At 38.1% G+C, this 24,681-nt stretch overlaps 1 protein-coding gene across 2 annotated transcripts; it reads left to right on the top strand.

The window, feature by feature from the left end:
- The first annotated feature begins 291 nt into the window (after positions 1-291).
- On the top strand, positions 292-23,909 carry elp1 (elongator acetyltransferase complex subunit 1). 2 transcript variants are annotated; one of them, XM_073854503.1, is made up of 37 exons: positions 292-449; positions 671-850; positions 987-1,139; positions 1,226-1,307; positions 1,417-1,497; positions 3,056-3,141; positions 3,226-3,325; positions 3,404-3,494; positions 3,573-3,696; positions 3,783-3,873; positions 3,965-4,195; positions 5,420-5,590; positions 5,667-5,742; positions 5,850-6,008; positions 8,428-8,534; positions 8,615-8,718; positions 9,008-9,061; positions 10,515-10,620; positions 11,583-11,698; positions 12,472-12,545; positions 12,712-12,790; positions 13,595-13,674; positions 13,751-13,891; positions 13,970-14,052; positions 14,128-14,276; positions 14,351-14,474; positions 14,572-14,669; positions 14,754-14,955; positions 16,993-17,054; positions 17,220-17,282; positions 17,559-17,619; positions 17,715-17,828; positions 20,648-20,763; positions 20,857-20,980; positions 22,995-23,146; positions 23,599-23,674; positions 23,751-23,909. In XM_073854503.1, the coding sequence occupies exons 2-37, from the start codon at positions 701-703 to the stop codon at positions 23,816-23,818; spliced, it is 3,948 nt and encodes a 1,315-aa protein (XP_073710604.1). In that variant the 5' UTR covers positions 292-449; positions 671-700; the 3' UTR covers positions 23,819-23,909. The 2 variants fall into 2 exon arrangements, with proteins under 2 accessions (XP_073710604.1, XP_073710605.1); XM_073854504.1 differs by having other exon boundaries at positions 386-408.
- Positions 23,910-24,681: the final 772 nt, after the last annotated feature.

Raw genomic sequence — 24,681 nt, 5'->3', positions numbered from 1 at the left:
TGACAACTCTAAAATATTTAGCTAAAGTCACAATAAAAAACATATTTCCGGCCAACAATAATTTTGTACATATTTTTAGATTGCTCAAGCTTCTGCGCATGCGCATATGTTGGCAAACGCTTTGTGGCAATCTGTACAGCGCCCCTTTGCCCAGAAACTTGTCTTTCTTTTAAAGATTTATGAATGCTTATTTTTACTGGATGGCATGACTTCCTTCCCTTGAGATGTAAACTTTCCCCCATTCACAGTAATATCACCTCAGCGCTATAGCCTTTGTTGTAATCCCTCCACGCCGGCAGGTGGCGCTGACATCAATGTCAGTCTACAGCGCAACTTCACTCTACAACGTAAAGTTAATGCTGCGCTGTCAACAACGTGCGTGTGTTGTGAATGTGTATTCAGCTAATGGTAATTTTCTTCACTTAGATAGAAATAAACCACACGACAAGGTATGTTTAACTGGTTTCTGTGTATTCATGTGGGAAGCATCAGTATTAGCTGCGAGCACGTTTTAGATATCAGTCATCTTGACAGTCGAGTGTTTTTCTCTGTGTGTTTCTTAGTGCTAGTTATGTTACATACTATCATCACTGTTACTCTATCTTGGTAACATTGGTCTTTCATTGGATTTAATGAAACCTGATTTAGTCTTACGCAATGTTTGTTGCAGATCTAATCTTGTTGAAAGCCTCTGGGCAAAATGAGAAACCTCAGTCTGCTGCAGCGCTGGAGATGTATGGATCTTCCGATCCCAGGATCTCCACAGTGTTTCACCATCAGGAGCGATGCTGGAACACTGCTGGTGGCCTCTGAGCTCTCCATCACTGAGTACGACCCTCGGACGGGAGAGGTACTTTAGTCTCAAAATATAACATCTAAAATGAAATAAAAAGCATGTTTAGATCATTTACAGAAACCGCTATAGGTGAAATCCTGTGGTTAAATTGTGCTTTGAATTAAGGTGTATGCATTCCTGTTTTTTATAGGTGATTAAAGAGGCGTCTTTGACAGTAGATGACTATCTTCCAGAAGATGGTAGTGGGGTTGTGGTGGCCATCCAAGATCTGCCAGATCAAGAATCTGTGTGTGTGGCCACTGCGAATGGTGATGTTATTCTCTACAACCTCAACACAAATCAGGTGATCAAAATCTAAATGACTTCATAAAATACATGTGCTTTTGATGATGTGTATTCTAATAATCCATATGAACTTCTTTCTCACAGTTAGAGTGTGTCGGTAGTGTGGACAGTGGACTAACCGGTATGACATGGAGTCCAGACCAAGAGTTGGTGACTTTAACCACAGGTCTGTATTAGTTACTGTACTGATAGTTCGATCTGATCAAATGCCAATGCATGATTATGACATTTTGCATTTCTCACTGGATCTATCTGTGTCGCGTATGGTATGGCAGGTCAGCAGACTATTATCATGATGACCAAAGACTTCGAAGCTATCACTGAAGTTGCTATCAATCAGGATGACTTTGGTGAAGGTAACTATCCCAATTTAGTTTTTTATAGCTTTCCTTTATTAAAGGGATTGTTCACCCAAAAAATGAAAATTTTGTCATAATTTACTCACCCTTATGTTGTTTTTTATTTTGATGAACACAAAAGAAGATGTTTTGATAAGTGATGGTAAGCACACAGCTGCCATGACCATTGACTTACATAGTACGAAAATAAATGTTATGAAAGTATTGTGATATATGATGAAGAATATGTTTTAATAAATGATGGTAAGCACACTGTTGATGGTACCCATTGAATTCCATCGTATTTGTTTTTCCTACTATGGAGGACAATGGTTTCATTTATCTAAATATCCTCTTTAGTGTTCATCAGAAAAAAATTAATACAAGTTTTAAACAACATGAGGAAGAAAAAATAATGACAGAATTTTTATTTTTGAGCAAACTATCCCTTTAATACCCTCTTGGTTTTAAACAATCATAGATAAAACACATATTCACTGCATTAAAGGGGCCATGGCATGAAAATCTGACTTTTTCAATGTATACGTGCTATGATTGGGTCCCCAGTGCTTCTATCAACCAAGAAAATGTGAAAAAGATCAACCCAGTAACTTAATTCTCTACAAGCACATGAAAAAATAGGTAGTTGAAATTTGGCTCTTTGTGATGTCATATAAGGAGCTCTTATTATAATAATACCACCCCTTAATCTGCACTATCCAACCACAGCACTGCCATTTAGTGCAGAGAAAAGCACAATTGAGTTTGAATTGCAACAAACCACCATTATTGTGATCAGTGTTTGAATTTCATCAGCTCATTTGCATTTTAAAGGACACACCCAAAACGGCACATTTTTGCACAGACCTACAAAGTGTCAATTTTAACATGCTATAATAAATTATTTATATGGTATTTTGAGCTAAAACCTTACATGTGTGCTCTGTGGACACCAAAGATTTATTTGACATCTTAAAAAAGTATTGTGCCATGGCCCCTTTAATGGTTCAATTGTCCTCCTTGTCCAAATCTCTGGCTTATGACAAAAAACAGAATAATGCCTAAAAGCTGCTGCGTAACAGGATGTACAGCTAACTAACCAAACAACCCAAAAATAAGTTTTTATAAGCTGTCGACCCCCAAAAAACGAGCGTTTAAAGACACAAAAGTGGATACAGGCAACTTTTCATAGTACTACTATTATTAGAACTACACCCAATGGAGGGAAACATAGTCGGCGATCCACTTTTGTGTCTTTAAGCACTCGTTTTTTGGAGTCGACACAGCTTATAAAAACGTAGTTCAGGGTTTTTTAGCTTGTTAGCTGTACACCTTGTCACACAACAGATTTTAGGCATTATCCTGTTTTTGTTACAAACCAAAAATGACAAGGAGGCAGGCTCACATTATACAAATTGAATGGAGACCATCGTATTGTTTTCCCCCGGTGGGCGTGGTTTTCAAATTAGCATAACTGTGCTGCTCTGTCTCTATGTAGGCAGTATATACCAAATCTGCTTATGAGGTTTTGAAAAATCACTCTATGAAAATATTTTTTTCTTTGTCTGTTCATCTGATAAGTTCATCACGGTTGGTTGGGGGAAGAAAGAGACCCAATTTCATGGTTCTGAGGGCAAGAAGGCAGCCCAACGGAAAGCTGCAGTAAGCACTTTTTGTTTTACTTGAGCAAACCAACCAATCCACAAGCAATCTATCTTCTCACCTAGTTTTCTTCTGCTGTCACAGGAAGTGCAGCCTGCTTTGCCATGGGACGACAGGAAGCCTAGGATCACGTGGCGTGGGGATGGACAGTTCTTTGCTGTTAGTGCTGTTTGTCCACAGACTGGTAAGAATCTTTTTTTACTACGATAGCTATTAGATTACAAATGGGTGACTGTTAAACATAGCAGGATTTTTTATTCAGGTGCTCGAAAGGTTCGAGTCTGGAATAGAGAATGTGTCCTGCAGGCCACCAGTGAGGTTGTCAACGGTCTGGAGCAAGCTCTGTGCTGGAAGTAAGATTTTTTAAAATGGCTTTTTATTTAAAATTAAAATCAAATGATGGCGCTTCATTTCTCATGTTTTTCTCGTAGGCCCTCAGGCAGCCTGATCGCCTCCACACAGCGGCTCCCTAACAAACATAGCGTGGTGTTTATGGAAAAGAATGGACTGCTGCATGGAGATTTCACTCTGCCCTTTGGCAAGGAACAGGTTAAGGTGAATCTTTCAAAATGTATAGAAGATCTGAACTTTGACTGGTTATGAATGTATTTATTTAAACATGTTTTTTGTATATGGTTCAGGTGAAGGAGCTGCTGTGGAACAGTGACTCTACTGTACTTGCTGTCTGGATGGAGGATTTGAAAGCAGAAAATGATCAACCCAATACATACAGTAAACACACTTGCTTTTGTAGTTAATGTTCAATGCAATAATAATTAGCAGTTAGTGATGTGAATTAGCGTCACCCCTTTTTTTCTTTTAGTTCAGTTGTGGACTGTGGGAAATTATCACTGGTATCTAAAGCAGAGTTTACATTTCGGCCACGAGCCTCTGAAGGCCCCAGTGTGTGTGTGCTGGGACCCAGAGAAACCCTTGCGTCTTCACCTCCTGACGCGTGGATGGGCCAGCTACACTTACGAGTGGGGATGGAGCACTCAACGTAGTCATGGCAACGATTCATATGATAATGCCAATGTGGCAGTGATTGATGGAGGTAGGTGTGACCATAGATATGTATCTAGCTAGATGTCTCGCCTGCGCCGCTGGCCAATTGAGTGGAACGTCCGCATTTGGCGGCCATCTTACCACAGGCAGCTCGCTCACTCGTAGCATTGTGAAGGTACTTTTAAATGACCATAACTTGCTTAATTTTATACCGATTTTCAAACGGTTTGGTTTGTTATCAATGTCAAAGATGTACCTATGACACCGCATACTAATACAAATTTTTTTTTTCATGAAACATGTTATGCTGCGTTTACACCAGCCGCGGTAGAGGCGTCAAGCACGAGTGATTTCAATGTTAAGTCAATGTGAAGACTGGAGGTCTCGCGGCACGGTAGACGCAATTCCGCCTCATTCGCGCGTCTAGTTTGCGCGAATTGAGCGTATGGCACGGTACACGCAAATGGTGCTTTTTGGCCAATGTTTGCGCCGCGTTAACCAATCGGGAGCCTGCTTGCTGCTGTGGCGGCAGCCCCGCCCAGAGTCACTCATTCAGCATGAAGGCTTGATATTGTCCGTGAGCAGTCACCTGGAGCTATACGACACAAGTTCTTATTTCTATAGAGACAGGAATAAAAAGGACCTCCCTTGAAAGAGTGTCAGTGAGGACATTGGGCATTCTGGTAAGTTAACACATTTCACTTTTGATTCACGTGACGTTTATCGACCCGCGCCATTTATTTCCCCCCTATAGTAAGGTGACTAAAAACAAACCGGTAACTCTGTCGACAAATGCATCAGCTATCCTGCAAACAGAAAACTGCATAGCACTTGCCCCTCCCACAAGAAGCGGATTTTGCCTCTGACGCACGTCAAATGCTTGCTTTTTCCGCACGTCTACATTCAAACTGTTCAAGCGGCATACAAGGCGCCATTTTGACGCCTGAAACGCAGTTGGTGTAAATGCAGCAATAAAGCATCCAGAATTATAGTCACGTTAATAACGTTTGTAAGAAACCAAACCATTTGGTAGAAAATTAAGTAGAAAATTAAGCAAGTTATGGTCATTTAAAAGTACCTGCACCATATGAACTCAATCCTACGAGTGAGTTCATTTTTGGGTAAACTATTCCCTTAATATTAAGTTGCACATGCTATTATTATTATTGTCTCCACTATTTAACTTATATTGAATTGGAGCAAGCAGCACAGATCAGTTTTTATCATTCTTAATGCTTTGGCTCTGTATATTTCCCCTTCACATGCTATTCAGATAAAGTCCTGGTGACGACATTTCGCCAGTGTGTGATCCCCCCACCTATGTGTGCATTCGAGCTTCATCTTCCTGTTCCTGTCAACTTGGTCACGTTCCTCTCTCAAGACCAAAGGACCAATGAGCTTGCAGCTCTCACAGCCGATGGGCACATTCACGTATACAGTCCGGGTAGTGTTGATAGGAAAACTGTAACTTCCTGTATTGAGAGATTGCAATTTCTCATATGTGCGCTTTTTATATTCAGGTAGTGGAGATGCTGGTGTTCCTGGTTCTGCCTTTAAAGCTGTTTCAACACCATTGGTATTAAAAAAGACATACAGGTACAAATATATAATGGTTGTATACTTTTGTTTATGTACTTAATTGTTATTCAAGGTGCAGACTATATTTTGTGCTCTTATGCAGTGTTTCTATCGTATGTTTGCAGGGTCGCTGTGGATCAGGATGAACCTCTGACACTGCGCTTGCTGCTCTGGTTAAGTCATGACACATTTTTGACTGTGGCTCATGATGGGAGAAACTTGAGCCGGCTACTAAAACTCACCCCATCAGACAGCCAGGACCTCAAGGATACACTGGAGATCAGGTAGTGTCACTAAAATACCTCGTGTTTCATCCACGTTTGCATTCTGTGTAGCTCAAGCAAAGATAGATCTCATTGTTTTATCAGTTCTCACTTTGGAGAGTTTGTGGAGGGATTTAGCAGATGTTTAACAGATGTTTTTGTAATAATTATTTCACATTGTCTTTTGATGTTTTAAACATCTCTTTAAGTGTCTCTCCTTGACTCATTCCCCGCCGGCATAAAAAAAAAAAGTTGCCCGGCAGTAGGGCTGGGTATCAATTCAGATGTTCCAGATTGATTCGATTTCGATTCACAAGCTATCAAATCGATTCGATTTCGATTCAATTTTCGATTCCGGTTCTCTGGTCGGTTTTTATACTCGATTCTGGATTCAACTCAATGAATATAGATTTAATACAAATACTATATTAATAAAAAAGAATAGTGAACAGCAGTTTACAAGTGGGTAATTAATAAAAAGAAATTAAAAGCCACAAAACTATCGTCGTCGTCTTTCTTGCGAAATCTAAAATGCTTCCATAACTCTGACTTTTTATGTGAAGGTGGCATCAAAGTCAATGAAGCACCTGAAACTGCACTAAATGAATGAATGACAGGCTCGCCTCTGACTCCTTGGTAACATCGCGCAAGGCAAAAGAAGAGGGTGACATCTATTGAAGAAGACTAGTAATTAGATTAACATTAATCTTACGTTCAATGTTTGCGGAAATAAATATGAAAAAAATAGATTCTGCTCTTTGAGAATCGATTTTGAATCGACCACATAAAAAAACTGATTCATTGAAAATGTATTTTTTTTGCCCAGTTTCTGTGATTTTCAATTTCTTCTATAAATATATAAACATACAATATATAAATATAACAAAACTTAAGCAGGGTTTCCCGCAGAAAATTTGTTTCTTAAGGTGGCAGGTTTGGTTCTTAATATGCGTCATGATGAAAATTACAATATTTTTAATAAAAACACTCAAATAAAACTTAATTTTGAAGAAACTATAACAGAAATGAACACATACTAGATTATTAATAAATTAAATGTTTTTACCTCTAATGGGAATAGCTACGTGATGAAGTGAAACTGAAGGGTTAATGAACACAAACTAAAGTAGATGTTGTAGAACGCCTGGCGAACGATGATATATAGCGCAAAAATTGTAAAAACGAATTATTTTCCACTATAAATTACATTATCTTAAAGGAGTGTAACTACTGTAGCATGTAAATAATGCACATAAATAACATGAGCAAAGCGCTCAACAATTATATTGAATTAACAGGCACGTGAAACCTAGCAAGCAGGTTGCTCAAACAACAAAATCACCAGCTAACTTACTTTAAATTTGCAAGAACTATAGACTAATACAATTACAGGCGCAAATAAACCCAAAACATAAGTCCACTTACTGTTCTCACTGACACGCGTTTTATTAACTGGCTATCCTCCAGATAGTTGACGGACCATTTTGGCCGTGTGGCGCGTGTGCACGCTTGCGGTGTGAAGCGCGTCCGCGCTATTCTCCGAGATGTTTTATCAACTGGCTAGTTATCCTCCAGACAGTGACGGTCCGGACCAAGTCTTTCTCATTTTCGGCCATGTGGCGTGCATCCCTGCTTGCCCGCTCGTGGTGTGAAATGCGTCCGCACAATTCTCCGAGATGCACTTGACGACCTTTTGTGCAGCGAAATAGTTTATTTTTTGGACGACCTAATTAAAGCAACACTATGTAGTTTTTTACCTTTAAATAATGTCTCTAAAATTATTTCAGTGATAGAACAACTTTTAACTGGACAAATTGTACTGTTGCTGCAACCTGAGCAGCCTCCTAGCTGCTATAAGCACACTCTGAAAGTGGCGGTGGAGGGTAGAGCACACAGCCCCTCCCCCTGCCTGCGAAAGAGTGTCTGATACCAGTCACTGTTCCATTTTTCAACCACATGGGGGAGCTGTAAGTCATTTTACATGGAAACTACATAGTGTTGCTTTAAGGCGGTAGGGTTTCCCAGTTTAGGCGGGCCGCCCGAACTGAAAAGTGCTGCCGGAAACCCTGCTAAGAAAAAACCCCATTTCATTTTATCTTCATTTGATCTCTTTTTATAGCCTCTGAAATATGGGTAGGGTTTTTAAAAATACCAAATTTTGAGCAAAATCATTTTTGTAAAGAAATTTTGTTAGAGATCAGATTCAGAATGATGATCAAAACATATACGAAGTTTAAAATGTTGTTGAATTAGCTGATGCTTTAGTTTTTTGTAAATTGGGTAAGAGCGCCACCTAGTGGATAATAGCAAAAGTATGGATTGCTGTAAAAACTCGTAAGGGAAGCGTCATTGGCAGGGAAACATTTTCTCTTAATTGACGAGATAACTCGTCAATGGCGGTGAAAGAGTTAATAAAGTTTTGGTATCTGCAATTTGTCAGGTCTGAGTTACCAGTGGATGGTCATGTGATCAGCTTGTGTCACAGCCTCAGAAGTGGCACCATTGCCCTGCAGCTTGATGATGGACAGATAAGGAAACTTTGCATGGGTTAGTTACATATCTAACTGGTTTGAATGGTGCATCATCACATAGTTATGTGTTTATTAATGCTGAAATGTTTTTCACAGACTCTTCAGATCTTCGAGTAACAGAATGGAAAGATTCTTCTGGTAATACCATCAACTTTCCCAGACCTTGTGTTCAAACAGCACTGTGTACCCTCGGTGGAGAGGTAAACTATATCTCCAACAATAAACGGAAAGTTCACCCAAAAACCGTAGCATTTTTATTTCCTGCTTTTGAAGTCAGTAGTGCTTCTGTTTCCTGCTTGATTACAAATATGTTCCTTTGTGCGCAGCAAAACACATACATTTATACAGGTTTGTAACAACCTGAGGGTGAGCAAATGATGACAGAATTTGTATTTTTGGGTGAACTCTCCCTTTAACTGACCTGTTTACATCAAGCTTGACCCCAGTAATGATTAATTTAAAAGGCGAAATATATTTGTCTTTTAACAGGAATATTTAATAGGCCTCACAGAAAGGTCACACTTCTACATAGGTGACTCAAAGGTATGTGAAGATTGAACTATTTTGTATTTAAATACTACAGTTTAACTGGCTCATACTTCTGGTTAAACCACTTTTGTGGTTTTGGGGCCAGGGTTTGGATTCGAAGAGAACATGCATAATGATAAAATATATTCACAGTAAGTCACTTTGGAAAAAGTGTCTGCCAAATGCAAAAGTTTAAATGAGGAGCTCAGATGCAAAAGCTGCTAAACGTCACCTTTGTCAAAAATGAGATAATGATATTAACAGAATGCTCTCGGACGCATTATATGTTCATCAAATACCTTTGCTTGAAATCCACTTTCAGGCACAGCTGTGCGTGTGAATCGTCCAATGCAAGCCACTCAATGAAAGTCTCAAAATCCGAATGAATGAAACGGGATGAATGCACGCGCGTCACCTGATCCACAAATGCACATCCTCTTTTTTGCATGCACAAATTATAAAATAATGATACAAAATATAATCACTGAATTCAAAAATTAAATTTAGCGGACACAAAATAAAACTGATATTTGTTTGATTTCGCAAATTATGATATTTGTATACAAAATAAAACATTTTAATTCACATACATGTATCCATTTGTACAAATCGATACACATTCATTTAAATTCCGAATGTCTCTATTTAAATATAACGATTTGCTCGTGGATAGTAAAATACATTTGTAGCATACATCAAGTTCACAGATAAATGTGCATGTATTTGTTAATTATTTTGAGTCTAATTTCAACCCATAACAGCACGAGAAGAGAGCTGGGACCCAGTGGCGGCTGGTGACTTCTTTTTCGAGGGTGTACAATGCAAAACTTGTCATAACATGTATTTAGTGGTTTTGCAACTGTTTATTAAGTCTTGATTATTTTATAAAAGTGGAGGTTTTTGCCATAAATGCTTACATGCGCATTTATAGGGGCGGTTTCCCGGACAGGGATTAGACTAGTCCTAGATTAAAAAAAATTTTAAGAGCTGTCCAAACTTTAAACGGCTTCCACTGGCATATCTTAAAATGCAACAGTGCTCTTTGTTTTGCCTCAAAATGCACACCAGTGATGTTTTTGGTAAGGCATGTTTGTTAAAACTAGTTAAATTTCCTAATAAAACTTAGGCTTAGTCTTGGTTTAAGGTAATCCCTGTTTGGGAAACTGCTCCACAGGGTTTTGCAGCGAAAGACAGTCAAATTTGTTAAATGACTAAAGTGAAATTGCTGAACCTAAACATAAGAGCCTGATGAAAAAAATGCTAATTTACAAGACAACATTTCAGACGCACTTAGACGGTTTTGCATCTGAACTCCTTATTGTTTTTGGTAAGGTATGTTTGTAAAGACTACTTAAATGCCCTAATATAACTAAGGCCTAGTCCTGGATTAATCTAAACCCTGTTCGGGAAACTGACCCTAAAAGTGTAAAAAGATGTTTAAACTCTCGTCACTTTTTCTCTTTCCAAGGTGGCCTATGGTATCTCCTCATTTTTAGTTTATGATGAGTTCCTTCTGCTCACCACGCACTCTCACATGTGCCACTGTCTAAACCTCAGCACGCTCTCCATTAAAGGTACGTGTACAGAAAAAGTGCTTACGGTGCATTCACATGGGCTTAAGCGTTAACGCTTCTCATTTACTTTTAATGGGTGACATCATGTGTTGCCGAATTGAATTGTGGATCCGTCAACGACGCGTCACTGCCGTTGCTTGCGGCAGAAGTTGAACATTTCTCAGCTTTTCAAGCGCCAACGTGTGCGACAGCCAATCAGATTTGCTTTATGCAAATAACCTAGTGCGAGCGAGCCAATAACGTTTATGCCAGACCGGGGCATGTGTTCAGGCCACTGTGTTTGGCTGTTGGCCACGCTTCAGACAACAGGGTTCCCACGGGTCCTTGAAATCCTTGAAAGTTTGTGAATCTGGGGGAAAAAATTCAAGGCCCTGGGAAGTTTTTGAAAATATACCTACATAGTTACAGGTCATTGAAAGTGCTGGAATCTATTTTGTGCAAGAAGTTTTCTGGGGAAAAAATCCATATTATTCCCTGTGTTGTGTAGGATAATATCATGAAAATTCTAGACTTTTTAAGCAGACATGCTAAACTGTTCGCTTTTAATGCTTATATCTTCTGTATGCGAAAGTTGATTCATACCAAAATGCTTTTTTGCATAGTTGTGTTTTACACATGAAAACGTCTCGGGTTACGTATGTAACTGTTGTTCCCTGAGAAGGGAACGAGACGCTGCATCTCCCTTGCATCTGGAAAGTCCTTGAAAGGTCATTGAATTTGAAGTTAACTAAGGTGTGGAAACCCTGAGACAAGCCTTTTGTCAAGCATTAATGCTTTCGCCACATGTGAATGTATTGTTAGAGGTGTAGTCACCCATCTTGTATCTTCTGTAGAGCAAAAAATCCTGGCCATATCCTGGCTGTTCTCCGTATAATAAATGGAGACTCTTAAAAGCATCATATGTACAGATTTAACCATAAACACAGATATATGTGTAACATGTTATTGGTGTCCCTGCTCAGGTCTGCAGTCGACTCTGAGCTCAGATGCCAGTCAGAACGACGAGACAGTACGTAAGGTGGAGCGAGGTTCCCGAATCATTGCAGTGGTTCCCCAGGACACCAGGCTCATCCTACAGGTGAACAGAGTCTCTACTTGCATGCACAGGATTGTGGGTAATATGTAGTCTCGCGTAGCCAGACCTTCAATACTGAAGGTCTGGTGTTTCTCGCTGCTTTTTCTGGACAAAGCCCGCCCACAAGCTGTTTGACCGACATGTCAAACAACCAATCACAGTTTGTTTCGTCTAGCGTCACGTTTCGGACTCCTCGGCTGGCAACAAGTCAGTTATTGAAATAACCAGCCGCAATCGAATAGCATCTAAATAAACAACATTACTCACCATAGGACAACGTTGTGCACTTCATCAACAGCCACACCAATGAGACGATCCCGTTAAACGTCTGTTTGAAGCATATCTCTCCACTTTTTAACACATACAAGCAATTCAGGAGAACTGAACTTTTTGACTCCCCTAACTGCCTCAAGCAAAACTCTTGGACGTCTTTTAGAGAGTCGATGCTGCGAACTTTGCATATTTTTGAGAATCCAATGTTTAGCTGATCATGATAACTGCTCATTATTATCCACGTGAACACGACTGATTCTCTTCCTCAATGGAACGTCAGAGCTTTGTTTTCCAGGGACCGAAACTAATCGCGACACTCGCGTCTCCTGGAAATCCGGTTTATTTCAACCAATCAAAAGACGACTTTAGACATTCTCACAGGGTTTCCAGAAAAGTGTACGAAAAACATCAGACGTTCAGCCAACAGTTTGTGGGCGTGACGTCTGAGGCTGAGACTAGGTAATATGTTAAGCTGTTGTTTAATGTCTTTTGGTTGTTTTTAGATGCCACGAGGGAACTTGGAAACGATCCATCATCGGGCTCTAGTGCTGGCACAGCTCAGAAAATGGCTTGATGGGTATTTTTTCCTTTACAGAAAAGAAAAAGTTCAACAACTAGTGCATTCGATAACAAAAATGACTAAGTCATACATTTAAAGTCATAAAAATTATAATTATTGATGGTAATATCATTTAATATTAGAAATATATTAAAATGACTTTATGAAATGTTTCTTGCTTCAGTCTCAGATTTAAAGATGCTTTCGAGTGCATGAGGAAGCTGAGGATCAACCTCAACCTCATTTACGACCACAATCCCACTGTGAGTGACCTCATTTCCTCTTTACACACTGACATTTTTGCAGTGATTGACAGTTACTTTGTCAGGGTTCCCACGGGTCCTTAAAATCTTTAAAAGTCTGTGAATCTGGGGGAAAAATTCAAGGCCCTGGGAAGTTTTTGAAATATACATACATAGATACAGGTCATTGAAAGTGCTTGAATCTATTTTATGCAAGAAGTTTTCTGGAAATAAAACATATTATTTCCGGTGTAGTGTCTGATAATATCATAAAATTCTAGAATTTTTAACCACACGTGCTAAACTGTTCACTTTAAATGCTTATATCTTCTGGTTGCGAATATTGATTCATACCAAAATGCTTTTTTGCATAGTTGTGTTTGACACACAAAAACGTCTCTGGTTACGTATGTAACTGTTGTTCCCTGAGAAGGGAACGAGACGCTTCGTCTCCCTTGCCATACTTCCTGCATCCCTGTAACGCCATCTTTAGCAATATTTCAGATAGCTATATACTGTACTTCCTGGCTCCTGCGTCACCCTGTCTTTGTCGTTAAGCCTCACCATTGGTTGAATTTGATGTACACATTCAGACGCACTTACCCCTGGAAGCGTCCCCAAAGTGTCACCGCAGTGACTCAGCGCGAGTTTCCTTGAAGAGAAACTGTAACAATGTATCTTAATCTTTATCGTAAAATGTGTCCCCACATTTAGTCCTTGAATTTGAGGGTATTGGACCTTAAAAGGTCCTTTAATGTGAAGTTAACTAAGGTGTGGGAACCCTGTGTAATCTCCTAAATGAATAACATTGCATCCCACCCACAGGTGTTTCTCGAAAACGTGGAGATGTTCCTAAAGCAGATCGACTCCATCAACCACATCAACCTGTTTCTCACTGAGCTCAAGTGAGGTGTTTTCATAGTCTGACTTTTTTAATGTCTGTTTTGCGATCACTTCGTTTACATAATTTGTTATTGTTAGAGAGGAAGACACCTCCAAAACAATGTACCCGTGTCCCGCAAGCTCCGCCTCAGGTTCTGCTCCAGGTAAAGGAGAGAAGAAAGTCGAAATTGTTTGTGATGCTTTACGGACCACAATGGAAACTCTCGACGCGCACAAATAAATACATTTTTGCATTTGCTTAAATTGCAGGAAGTATAAAATTGCTCTTTTACGTTATGACAAATCTTTACACAGATATTGTTTATGTATTTTGACGTCACACGTGAGAAAAACTACACCAGAATTGGAAATCGCCCTGCAGAAGGTTCATGAATTACGAGGTGAGTTCCAGTTAACTCAGTAAACATGTCCAGTTATGACATATGTGTGTAATATTTGTGTCACGCTGTGGTTAGTAAACCCACCGAGTAAATCCAACGGCGTGAACGCGGAGGAAGCCCTCAAGTATCTCCTGTTTCTCGTCAATGTTAATGAGCTGTACGAGCACTCCCTCGGCACCTACGACTTCGACCTCGTCCTCATGGTGGCCGAGAAATCTCAGAAGGTCAGTGCGTAGATTCAAACCTTTTTGCATTTCATCATTCATCATTCACACCTACAAATGTATGCCACGTGTAGGACCCGAAAGAGTACTTGCCCTTCCTGAACATGCTGAAAACCCTGGAGGTGAACTATCAGCGCTACACCATCGACAAACACTTGAAGAGATACAGAAAAGCCTTACATCATCTCAGCAAATGTGGTGAGAAGGACATCATTTAAGGGAATCCGCCAGCACATCTTCTCACGTTATTACATTTTTCACCATCTGATTCTCCCGCCTGACTTGTGTTTTCTAGGTGAAGAACATTTCACAGAGTTATTAAACTTGGTGAAAGATCAGAGACTGTACAGTGATGCTCTTGACCTTTTCCCTTCAGACAGTCAGCAATACAAAGTGAGTTTTTTCTTCTTTCTGTATATATATCTTTTTATTCTGATAATATCACACATGATCAAAATGACCCCTGTGATGTCACAGACACTGAGCGTGGCCTACGCCGAGCATCTAGTTGAGCAGCAGCAGGCAGAGCAGGCGGGGCTGTTGCTATGGCGATGTGGAGAGACCGCCCGTGCTCTCCAAGCCTTCGTCAGCTGTTCGAGCTGGAGAAACGCCCTCGCCGTGGCAACACACATCCCACTGGCCCCAGAACAGCTGACACAGCTAGCAAGAGACCTAGCAGGTACAGAGTTTGTGCATATCTATAAATCACTCTTCGAAATCTGAGCATGAATGAGCCTTTACTTTAAGAAAGATTATCTTTTTGGGTTTGAGATAGGACTGTCACGATTATGAAATTTGGCTGATGATTAATTGTCTAATAAATTGTGAGGATTTTGACGATTAATTGTTTGTTTTATTGCTTTGAGATTTAATTCTCATATTTTTTTTGTTGTTCATGAAATAATTTTCACACATGATCTTACTAAGGTCATATTAGTAGGCTACTGGACCACATGTCTGTAGTGGCTGCAAAAAAATAAATAAATTCCTTACAGATCCTCAAAGGATTATTCAATTTTCTTAGAAAAAAATCCAGATAATTTACTCCAAAATGTTGATGTCTTTCTTTGTTCAGTCGAGAAAAAATTATGTTTTTTGAGGAAAACTTTCCAGGATTTTTCTCATTTTAATGGACCCCAACACGTAACAGTTTTAATGCAGTTTAAAATGGCAGTTTCAAAGGACTCTAAACGATCCCAAACGAGGCATAAGGGTCTTATGTAGCTAAACGATTGTCATTTTTGGCAAGAGAAAGAAAAAATCTGCACTTTTGGACCAGAGCTTCTCATCTTTCTTCGGTTGTGTGATGCGCCAGCGCGACGTCACATAATACGTTATCACGTCAAGAGGTCACGGATGACGGACGTGAAACTACGCCCCAGTGTTTACAAGTGTGGAGAAAGAGGATCGTTTCGACGTTGTTTTATGTCGAATGATTCTAATTAATGTCTTTGTGTCAGTTTATTGTTTAAAATGGTCCGCAAATGTGTGTTATATATATGTAACACGTGACCTTTCAATGTCATTACCCAATTACGTGAGGTCGCGCCGGCGCGTCACAGGACCGGAGACAGACGAGAAGCTGTGGTCCAAAAGTGCACATTCTTTATTTTTCTTGTAAAAAATGACAATCGTTTTGCTAGATAAGACCCTTATGCCTCGTTTGGGGTCGTTTAGAGTCCTTTGAAACTGCAATTTTAAACTGCATTAAAACTGTTAAGTGTTGGGGTCCATTAAAGTCCATTAAAATCAGAAAAATCCTGGAACGTTTTCATCAAAAAAACATAATTTGTTCTCGACTGAACAAAGAAAGACATCAACATTTTGGATCACATGGTGGTGAGTAAATTATCTGGATTTTTTAAGAAAATTGACTAATCCTTTAAGAATAGCAGCTTTCACATCCCTAAATTTGGAATTGCTGTTTTGGAAATGTATGTTTTACCTGACAGTTCAAAGTTTTACAGCATTTCTTTAAATGCTGTTTTTTCCACTGCATTGAATGTCTATGGCTTTAATTTTTTGCATTACACTGTCAGTTAAGGAGCACCGTCTCATTTATACAGGCACTGCAGCTCCCCCTTGTGTTTTTTAAAGAGATGTGCAATCATTGCGGTGATCTGAAATCAATCGCGATAGAGACGATTATTTAATCATTGTGACAACCCTAGTTTGAGACTTAAAAAATTTTCGGTTTTATGGATCTATTATACACACATGGTTTTTACTAGGGATGCACAAAGATTAATCACGATTCATCTATAGCAGAATAAAAGTTTAAGTTGACATCATATATCTGTGTGAACTGTGAATAATAATTATGTATATATAAATATGCACACATGCATGTTTATTTTCAGAAAGAATATATATTTATATATTAAGTATTTATATTTATATATAATATAAATTATACATAAATATACAAATGTATATACAGATGTAAACATTTCTTAAATATATACTAGCATGTGTGTGCATTTATCTATACAAAGTTATTATTCACAGTTCATACACATATATGATGTAAACTAAAACTTTTATTCTGCTATAGATTAATCGTTATGCATCCCTACTTTTAACACTCCAAAATCACATCATATGCCCCCTTTTTAATGATGGATGCATGTAATGATAATATTTTGGGTGCACTGTGTATGTTATTCATCACTAGGAGCGTCTATAAAGCATGCATTTTGTATATTTAATGTTTTAGAGAAACTTCTGGAGGCTAAAAGGCACACAGAAGCCGCTCTGTGTTTGGAGCAGTATGCAAAGGTACAGGAATACATTTGTTGCTTTTTATGTTTGCCAGTTTGCATTTTTCCCGCTCCCTGCTGGGTACACTGGCATTTCTCATATGCATCTTAGAGTAATAGGCAATAACTTATTTTTAAATGCTACAGTCTGTATTTCCCTTTACTTTAATGGATGTGTTGTCAGGATTGTGAGGAGGCGATCTCGGCTCTTATAGAGGGATCTGCATGGGAGGAAGCCCTGAGACTGGTGAGACGTTAGTATGATGTAATGTTAGAGACAACATTAAAACTACATCCATACAATGTTTTCTTTCAAAGTGAATTCGGTGGTTCTTTTAAAAAACAACATCTTATATTCTGATAGCAATGATCTAAATGTATTTTTGTAAATGTATATCATCTGTGAAAGGCGTAGGACCTTAAAATGGTCGTTCCATCATTGCATTTGATCCTAATGTTATTTCTTTAATTCAGAAGTATGCCACGTTACAGAAGTAAAATGAGCTGTAACTTTTCATTTCAGATTTATTTGTACAACAGACAGGACATCATTGAGACTAATCTAAAAACTGCTATTTTAGAAGGTAAACTGTTCAATAATTATCACATTATTTTAGTAATAAGGCTTAGTTTTCATTATTCAGTGTTTTGTATTAACTATATACTTAATTTCTTACAGCTCACAGCAATCAGATGTCCTTCCTAGAGTCCCAGAAGGCTTTGTTCATCCGTCACAAAAATCGTCTCGTTGTGGTTCGAGAGCTTAAAGCCAAGGCCAGGCTGGAGTTATTTGGTAAACATGAAGTTTGAATTTTATTAATACATTTTTGTGCGCTGAAGCACATCAGACACAATGTTCTGTGAAACGGGTTATAGAAACATTTGTTTTGTTGTATGTAATTTTTTGTCCAGTGACATTTATGAGGCGTACACACCAAAAACAAATACAACGATTTGGGCAAGTAAATTGCATACAAAGTCAATGCAAAGATGGCAATAGACGCAAACTCACGTGGGGGCGATGCGATTTGGGTGCCGTGATTGCTACGAAAACACAACTTTGCCCAAGTTGAAAATATTCAACTCAAGCGAAAAATTTGCATGACATGAAGTTAAATTCCATGAGTAATCTAGAACGAGGAACAATGTGATACTTTGCGTTTTGTGTACGCAGAATAGTCACAGACTAATGGGACGTGCACATTAAAGGCGAATTCAACCATTTGCGTGAGTAGATTACATATAAATTCAATGCAAAGATGGCAATAGACGCAAACTCACGTGGGGCGATGTGAATTGGGTGGCGTAATTGCTGCGAAAACACGTGCTTTTAGTCTCAAACATATCTTCGCGTAAGTTGAAAATATTTTCAACCCGAGCTAAAAATTTGCATAAACAAAGTTAAATCCTGCGTGTAATCTAGAGTGAGAAACACAAATTCAACGATTTACAGAAGTAGATTACATACAAAGTCAATGCAAAGACGCAAACTCACGTGGGACGATGCGATTTGGGTGGCGTGATTGTTGGGAAAACAAGCACTGTTAGCCTCAAACACGTATTTGCGCACGTTGATAATATTCAACTCGAGCAAAAAATTTACATGAATGAAGTTAATTCCTGTGTGTAATCTAGAGCGAGAAACACGAATTCAACGATTTAAAGGAGTAGATTACATACAAAGTGAATTGGGTGGCGTAATTGCTGCGAAAACCCGTGCTTTAAGCCTCAAACATGTCTTCGCGCAAGTTGAAAATTTTCATTAACAAACGAAAAATTTGCATGAACGAAGTTAAATCCCACGAGTAATCAAGAGCGAGAAACGCAAATTTAACAATTTATGTGAGTACATTACATATAAGGTCATTGCAAAGACACAAATAGACGCAAACTCGTACGGGGCGATGCGAATGACGCGAACTGGCCGGCACGATTGCTGCAAAAACACGTCTTTGTGCAAGTTGAAAATATTCAACTCGAGCAAAAAATTTGCATGACATGAAGTTAAATCGCATGAATAATCTAGAGCGAGGAACGTGAATTCAACGATTTATGTGAGTAGATTACATATAAAGTCATTGCAAAGACACAAATAGACGCAAACTCGTGCGGGGCGATGCGAATGACGCGAACTGGCCGGCACGATTGCCTCGAAAACACGTCTTTGGTCAAGTTTAAAATATTCAACTCGAGCAAAAAATTTGCATGAACGACATTAAATCCTGTGAGTAATCAAGAGCGAGAAATGCAAATTTAACCATTTATGTGAGTAGATTACATATGAAGTCATTGCAAAGACGCAAAAATAAACGCAGACTCGCGTGTGGCGATGCGAATGACGCAAATTGGCCAGCGTGATTGCCGCGAAACACGTCTTTGTGAAAGTTGAAAATATTCAAGTCAAGCGAAATATTTGCATGACATGAAGTTAAATCCCATGAATAATCTAGAGCGAGGAATGTGAATTCAACAATTTATGCGAGTAGATTCGATATAAAGTCATTGCAAAGACGCAAAGAGACGCAAACTCGTGGGGGGCGATGTGAATGACGCGAACTGGCTGGCATGGTTGCCGCGAAAACACGTCTTTGTGCAAGTTGAAAATATTCAACTCGAGCAAAAAATTAGCATGAACGACGTTAAATCCTGTGAGTAATCAAGAGCGAGAAACGCAAATTTAACAATTTATGTGAGTAGATTACATATAAAGTCATTGCAAAGACACAAATAGACGCAAACTCGTGCGGGGCGATGCAAATGACGCGAACTGGCCGGCACGATTGCCGCGAAAACACGTTTTTGTGCAAGTTGAAAATATTCAACTCAAGCAAAAAATTTGCATGAACGACGTTAAATCCCGTGAGTAATCAAGAGCGAGAAATGCAAATTTAACAATTTATGTGAGTAGATTACATATAAAGTCATTGCAAAGACGCAAAAATAAACGCAGACTCGCGTGTGGCGATGCGAATGACGCAAATTGGCTACACGATTGCCGCGAAACACGTCTTTGTGCAAGTTGAAAATATTCAAGTCGAGCGAAATATTTGCATGACATGAAGTTAAATCCCATGAATAATCTAGAGCGAGGAATGTGAATTCAACGATTTATGTGAGTAGATTACATATAAAGTCATTGCAAAGACGCAAAAATGCGAAACACGTCTTTGTGAAAGTTGAAAATATTCAAGTCAAGCAAAATATTTGCATGACATGAAGTTAAATCCCATGAATAATCTAGAGCGAGGAATGTGAATTCAACGATTTATGTGAGTAGATTACATACAAAGTCAATGCAAAGATGGCAATAGACGCAAACTCCTGTGGGGAGATGCGAATTGGGTGGTGTGATTGCTGTGAAAACACACGCTATTAGCCTCAAACATGTATTTGCGCAAGTTAAAAATATTCAACTCGAGCGAAAAATTACAAGTTAAATCCTGTGAGTAATTTGGAGCAAGGAACAATGTGATGCTTTACGTTTGGTGTGTATGCAGCTTAAGGCCTGGTTTTGCAGACAAAGCTTCATGGGGCATATACACCAAATGCAAATTCAACGATTTGAATCGTATTCTGTTCTTCACTGATGGTCTCTTTCTTGTCCTCTTGCAGATGAAGACGGTCCTGACTGCGCAGATGCTGAACTCTACTCTGAAGCCAGCAGCGTGCTGACCGGCAGTCATCTCGGTTCAAAGTATTCCCGCAGTAACTCGCGCATTTCATCGAGAGTGACATCAATGCACACATGTGCACAAAAACACACCAGTTCACTTAAATATGCCTGAGATGGTGGTGATCATCTAAATATCATCTACAGGAGATCGTCCAAGAATCGTAGGAAAGCAGAAGGAAAGAAACACAGTCTGAAGGAGGGAAGCCCGTTTGAGGACATCGCCCTCCTGAATGCACTTACCCAGATCATTACTGTTGTTGACAAGATGAAAGGTCACACACATATTACACAATTGCATATATGAATATGTTTGTATGTATGAGACCCTGCCTGTAAAATCCAGGTTAAAGTCTTATGATATGAGGATGAGGTTAGGTTGGGTGACCAAACGTGCCATTTTTCCTGGACGCGTCTTGGCCAGGACTTCGGATGCATCCTCTGGAGGTAGCATTTGTCGACCGCATACGTTATCAAGGTTTACTGTTTCAGGTTCTATTTTAGAAAATCAACCGCTACATTTCAAGGTAAGAATGAAACGATGAAACAATGATTGTATGTTTTATGTTTTTAACTAAAATGTGAGAACCTCGGTATGCGGTCAACAAATAAAACTTTCGAAAGATGCACCCAATATCCTGTAATGGTCACCCTAGGTTAGGAGCATCATAGTTTGATTTCAGTCTTTGATTTTAATCTTTGACATGATCTTACTTGTCAATATATACTCATTCCTCGCCAGCCATTTTTTTAAATTTGCCCACCAGCATTTTTTGTGATTTTCAAAAAAGTTTAACAAAATGCCTTCCAGGAAAATTTTCTTCTTAAAATATATAAACATACAAATATATCAAATGAAAAAACAGACCATCTGCTTTAAAACAAATTATACACAAACAAACAAACAAACCAGGGAAAAAATTCATATCTATTTTTTTCTCAACTTTTTCTCAACTTTTTCTCTAAAACAATTTTAGCAAAAAGCTGAAATAATTGCATTTTTGTGAAGGAATTTTGTTAGAGGTCTGATTCAGAACGATTATCAAAACATACACAGAGTTTAAAATGAGTAAATAAATGTTTTGCTTCAGATCTTTATAAATTGGGTAAGTGTGCCATCTAGTGGATAATCGCCGTATTACAGATTAACATAAAACCTCATCATGAACACTTTTTTTATGCAAATGTTTTCTCTTAATTGAGGGCTGTCAAAAGATTAATTGCGATTAATTGCATACAAAATAAAAGTTTTTTTTGTATGCAAAATAATTTATGTGTGTGCACTGTGTGTATTTATTATATATATAAATACACACACATTAATGTTTGTATTTAAGAAACATTTACATGTATATTTATATATATTTTGATATATTTTATATCATAAATAAAAATTAAAAATATACCTACACTGCAAAAAAAAATATTTTCAAGAAAAAAAAATCCGTATTTTTGTCTTGTTTTTAGTAAAAATATCTAAAAATTCTTAAATTAAGATGTATTTTCTTGATGAGCAAACGACACAAGAAAATATGTCTAGTTTTTAGACCAAAAATATCAAATTTAAGTGATTTTGTGCATAAATCAAGCGAAACAAATCTGCCAATGGGGTAAGCAAAAAATTCTTGAAAATTTTTCTTAAACACTAAATTCAAGAAAAATTTGCTTACCCCATTGGCAGATTTTTTTGCTTGTTTTATGTGCAAAATCACTTGAATTTGATATTTTTGGTCTAGGGAATAGACTTATTTTCTTGGGTCGTTTTGCTCGTCAAGGAGAAGCATCTTGGTTTGGGAATTTTTGGATATTTTTACTGAAAACAAAACAAAAAATACTAAGAATTTTTTTACTTGAAAACCATTTTTGGCAGTGTATATACAATTTTTCTTAATTTCAAACATGTATGTGTGTATTTATATGTACACAGTACACACACGTATATATTTTGCAAACACACTTTCATTTTGTATGTGATTAATCTTTTGACAGCCCTAATATCAAGGTTCTTTTTTACAGAACGTTCTTTATATTATGCAAGTTGTTTTTTTGTAGTAAACAGTAAATGTTTTGATATATATGATAACCACAAAAATGATAAACATTTGTACCTTTTAATATTTAAGTAAAATTGTTAAATGTCATCCTTCACGTAGATTTCATGAAATGTACAGAAAATGTCTTTTTGTTCTTCGTCATTTTTAAGGTTGACATCATTGCTTTTAATATCATCACGAATGCAGCTGTATCTTTTATGTTTTATGTGATGATGTCTTTGGTTTGATCCTGCAGAAGAGGTTCATAGTCTGCTGAAGGTTCTTGTGCTCTTCCATTATGATGCTCAGGCAAACGGCCTGCAGAGAGACTACAGTGATTTACTCCAAATCATGGAGACCAGCATCCCAGATATCTGGAGTGAAAATCTGCAGCAGGGCCAAAATCCTGTAAGTCAGTGGTTCCCAAACTTTTTCAGCGTGCGGCCCCCCTTATGTATGGTGCATTCCTTCGCGGCCCCCCAAAGAAAATTTGTGACAAAAACTATTCTAAAACTCAACATTTTAATATTTTTTTTTTTAAATTATACTAAAAAGTAGGGGTTGTGGTTAGTAGCCTTATTTTTTAGGTTTAATTACACAGAATTCATGGCTCCCAGTTTGAAAACCACTGCTGTAAGTCACGCAACCACACATGACCAGCTGTAAAAGTGTTCAACTTAGTTTTAGCTTTTTATATTTACAAAATCCTTAGAAATAAACAGGATTTTTGCTACTGTACATTTCAGATGGACCCTGTAAATGCCAACCTCTGCATTTTAAAATTAAAACCATTGTGATTTTTTGATGTGTAGTGTTTTTGAGATTATTGTTGATGTGATTTTGTATTTTTTTCTTTATAGGTTACAGGTCCTAACTCAACAGCCAATAGCATCATGGCATCGTATCAGCAGCAGAGACCGGCGACATCTCCACGAGGTAACTACTCATAAACTTAGCCAGTAAGAAACTTCAGTCATGTGATTTTCGCTTTAAATCTCTGTTTTCTCCTCAGATCCTGAAGTCCTGATGGCACCCAAGATGAGAAACTCTGTTAAGTGGAAACTAACTATACTAAAATAGTCTGCATGTTACAAATGAAACTCTTGTATTTTATTAAAATTTGCATCGTTTTATGGTACATTATGGAAGAATTAAATATAAAAAAATGTTACAGTTCTCTATGATTCATTTGATTTCAGTGTCAGTATGTAGTGATGGGTGAATTTGAAGCACTGCTTCATGAAGCCTTGAAACATTTATGAATCTTTTGTTTGGAATCAGTGGTTCAGAGCTTGTTTCAAACTGGCCAAGTCACGTAATTTTAGCAAACGAGGTTTCTTTACGTCATAACTGTTTCGAAACATTTCGAAAATCTGATGGTTCACCACTAGGGGGAGTCGATTACAAAGTGTGAACTCTCCTTCAGACTGATAACACTACCATTTTGCCTACTTTTAATTATGCATGTTTGTCATTAAATCGGTCTATAAGCAAAAAGCTTAATTAAGTTAAATAATTTATTTTTCTTAAAAACATATTTTTAGATAAACCTTTGCAATTTTTTGTAAACAGTGTGAAATGTTTGGACTGAGATCTTGTTGCTTTTACAATGTTTTCACCAGCAGGTGGCGCCATATTTAGGTGTTTCGAAACAGTGAATCATTTTTCAAGCTTCGAAATGATTTGTTTCTCCCATCACTATCAGTATGACATGTAGGGTCACATGCTTTTTTTTTAGTTTAAACTTGATTTTGTGTCTTAGTTGTAATTCCCCCAGGTGAAAAAAGTGCACAAAATTACACCAAGAACATTTGTTAAATGTCGTACAAGGCAACTCATGCAAAATTGTTGACCTTTGTGTCATAATCTGTACTGTAAGCCTTTTTTCCAGTTTTTTTTTTGTTTTTTGTAAATGTAAATTGAACTGATAAATTACTGTCAGG

This window comes from Misgurnus anguillicaudatus, chromosome 16, assembly GCF_027580225.2.
Source record: "Misgurnus anguillicaudatus chromosome 16, ASM2758022v2, whole genome shotgun sequence".
Classification (NCBI taxonomy): domain Eukaryota; kingdom Metazoa; phylum Chordata; class Actinopteri; order Cypriniformes; family Cobitidae; genus Misgurnus; species Misgurnus anguillicaudatus.
The sequence above is the reverse complement of the archived record's forward strand: the minus strand, read 5'-3'. Positions and strand labels throughout refer to the sequence as shown.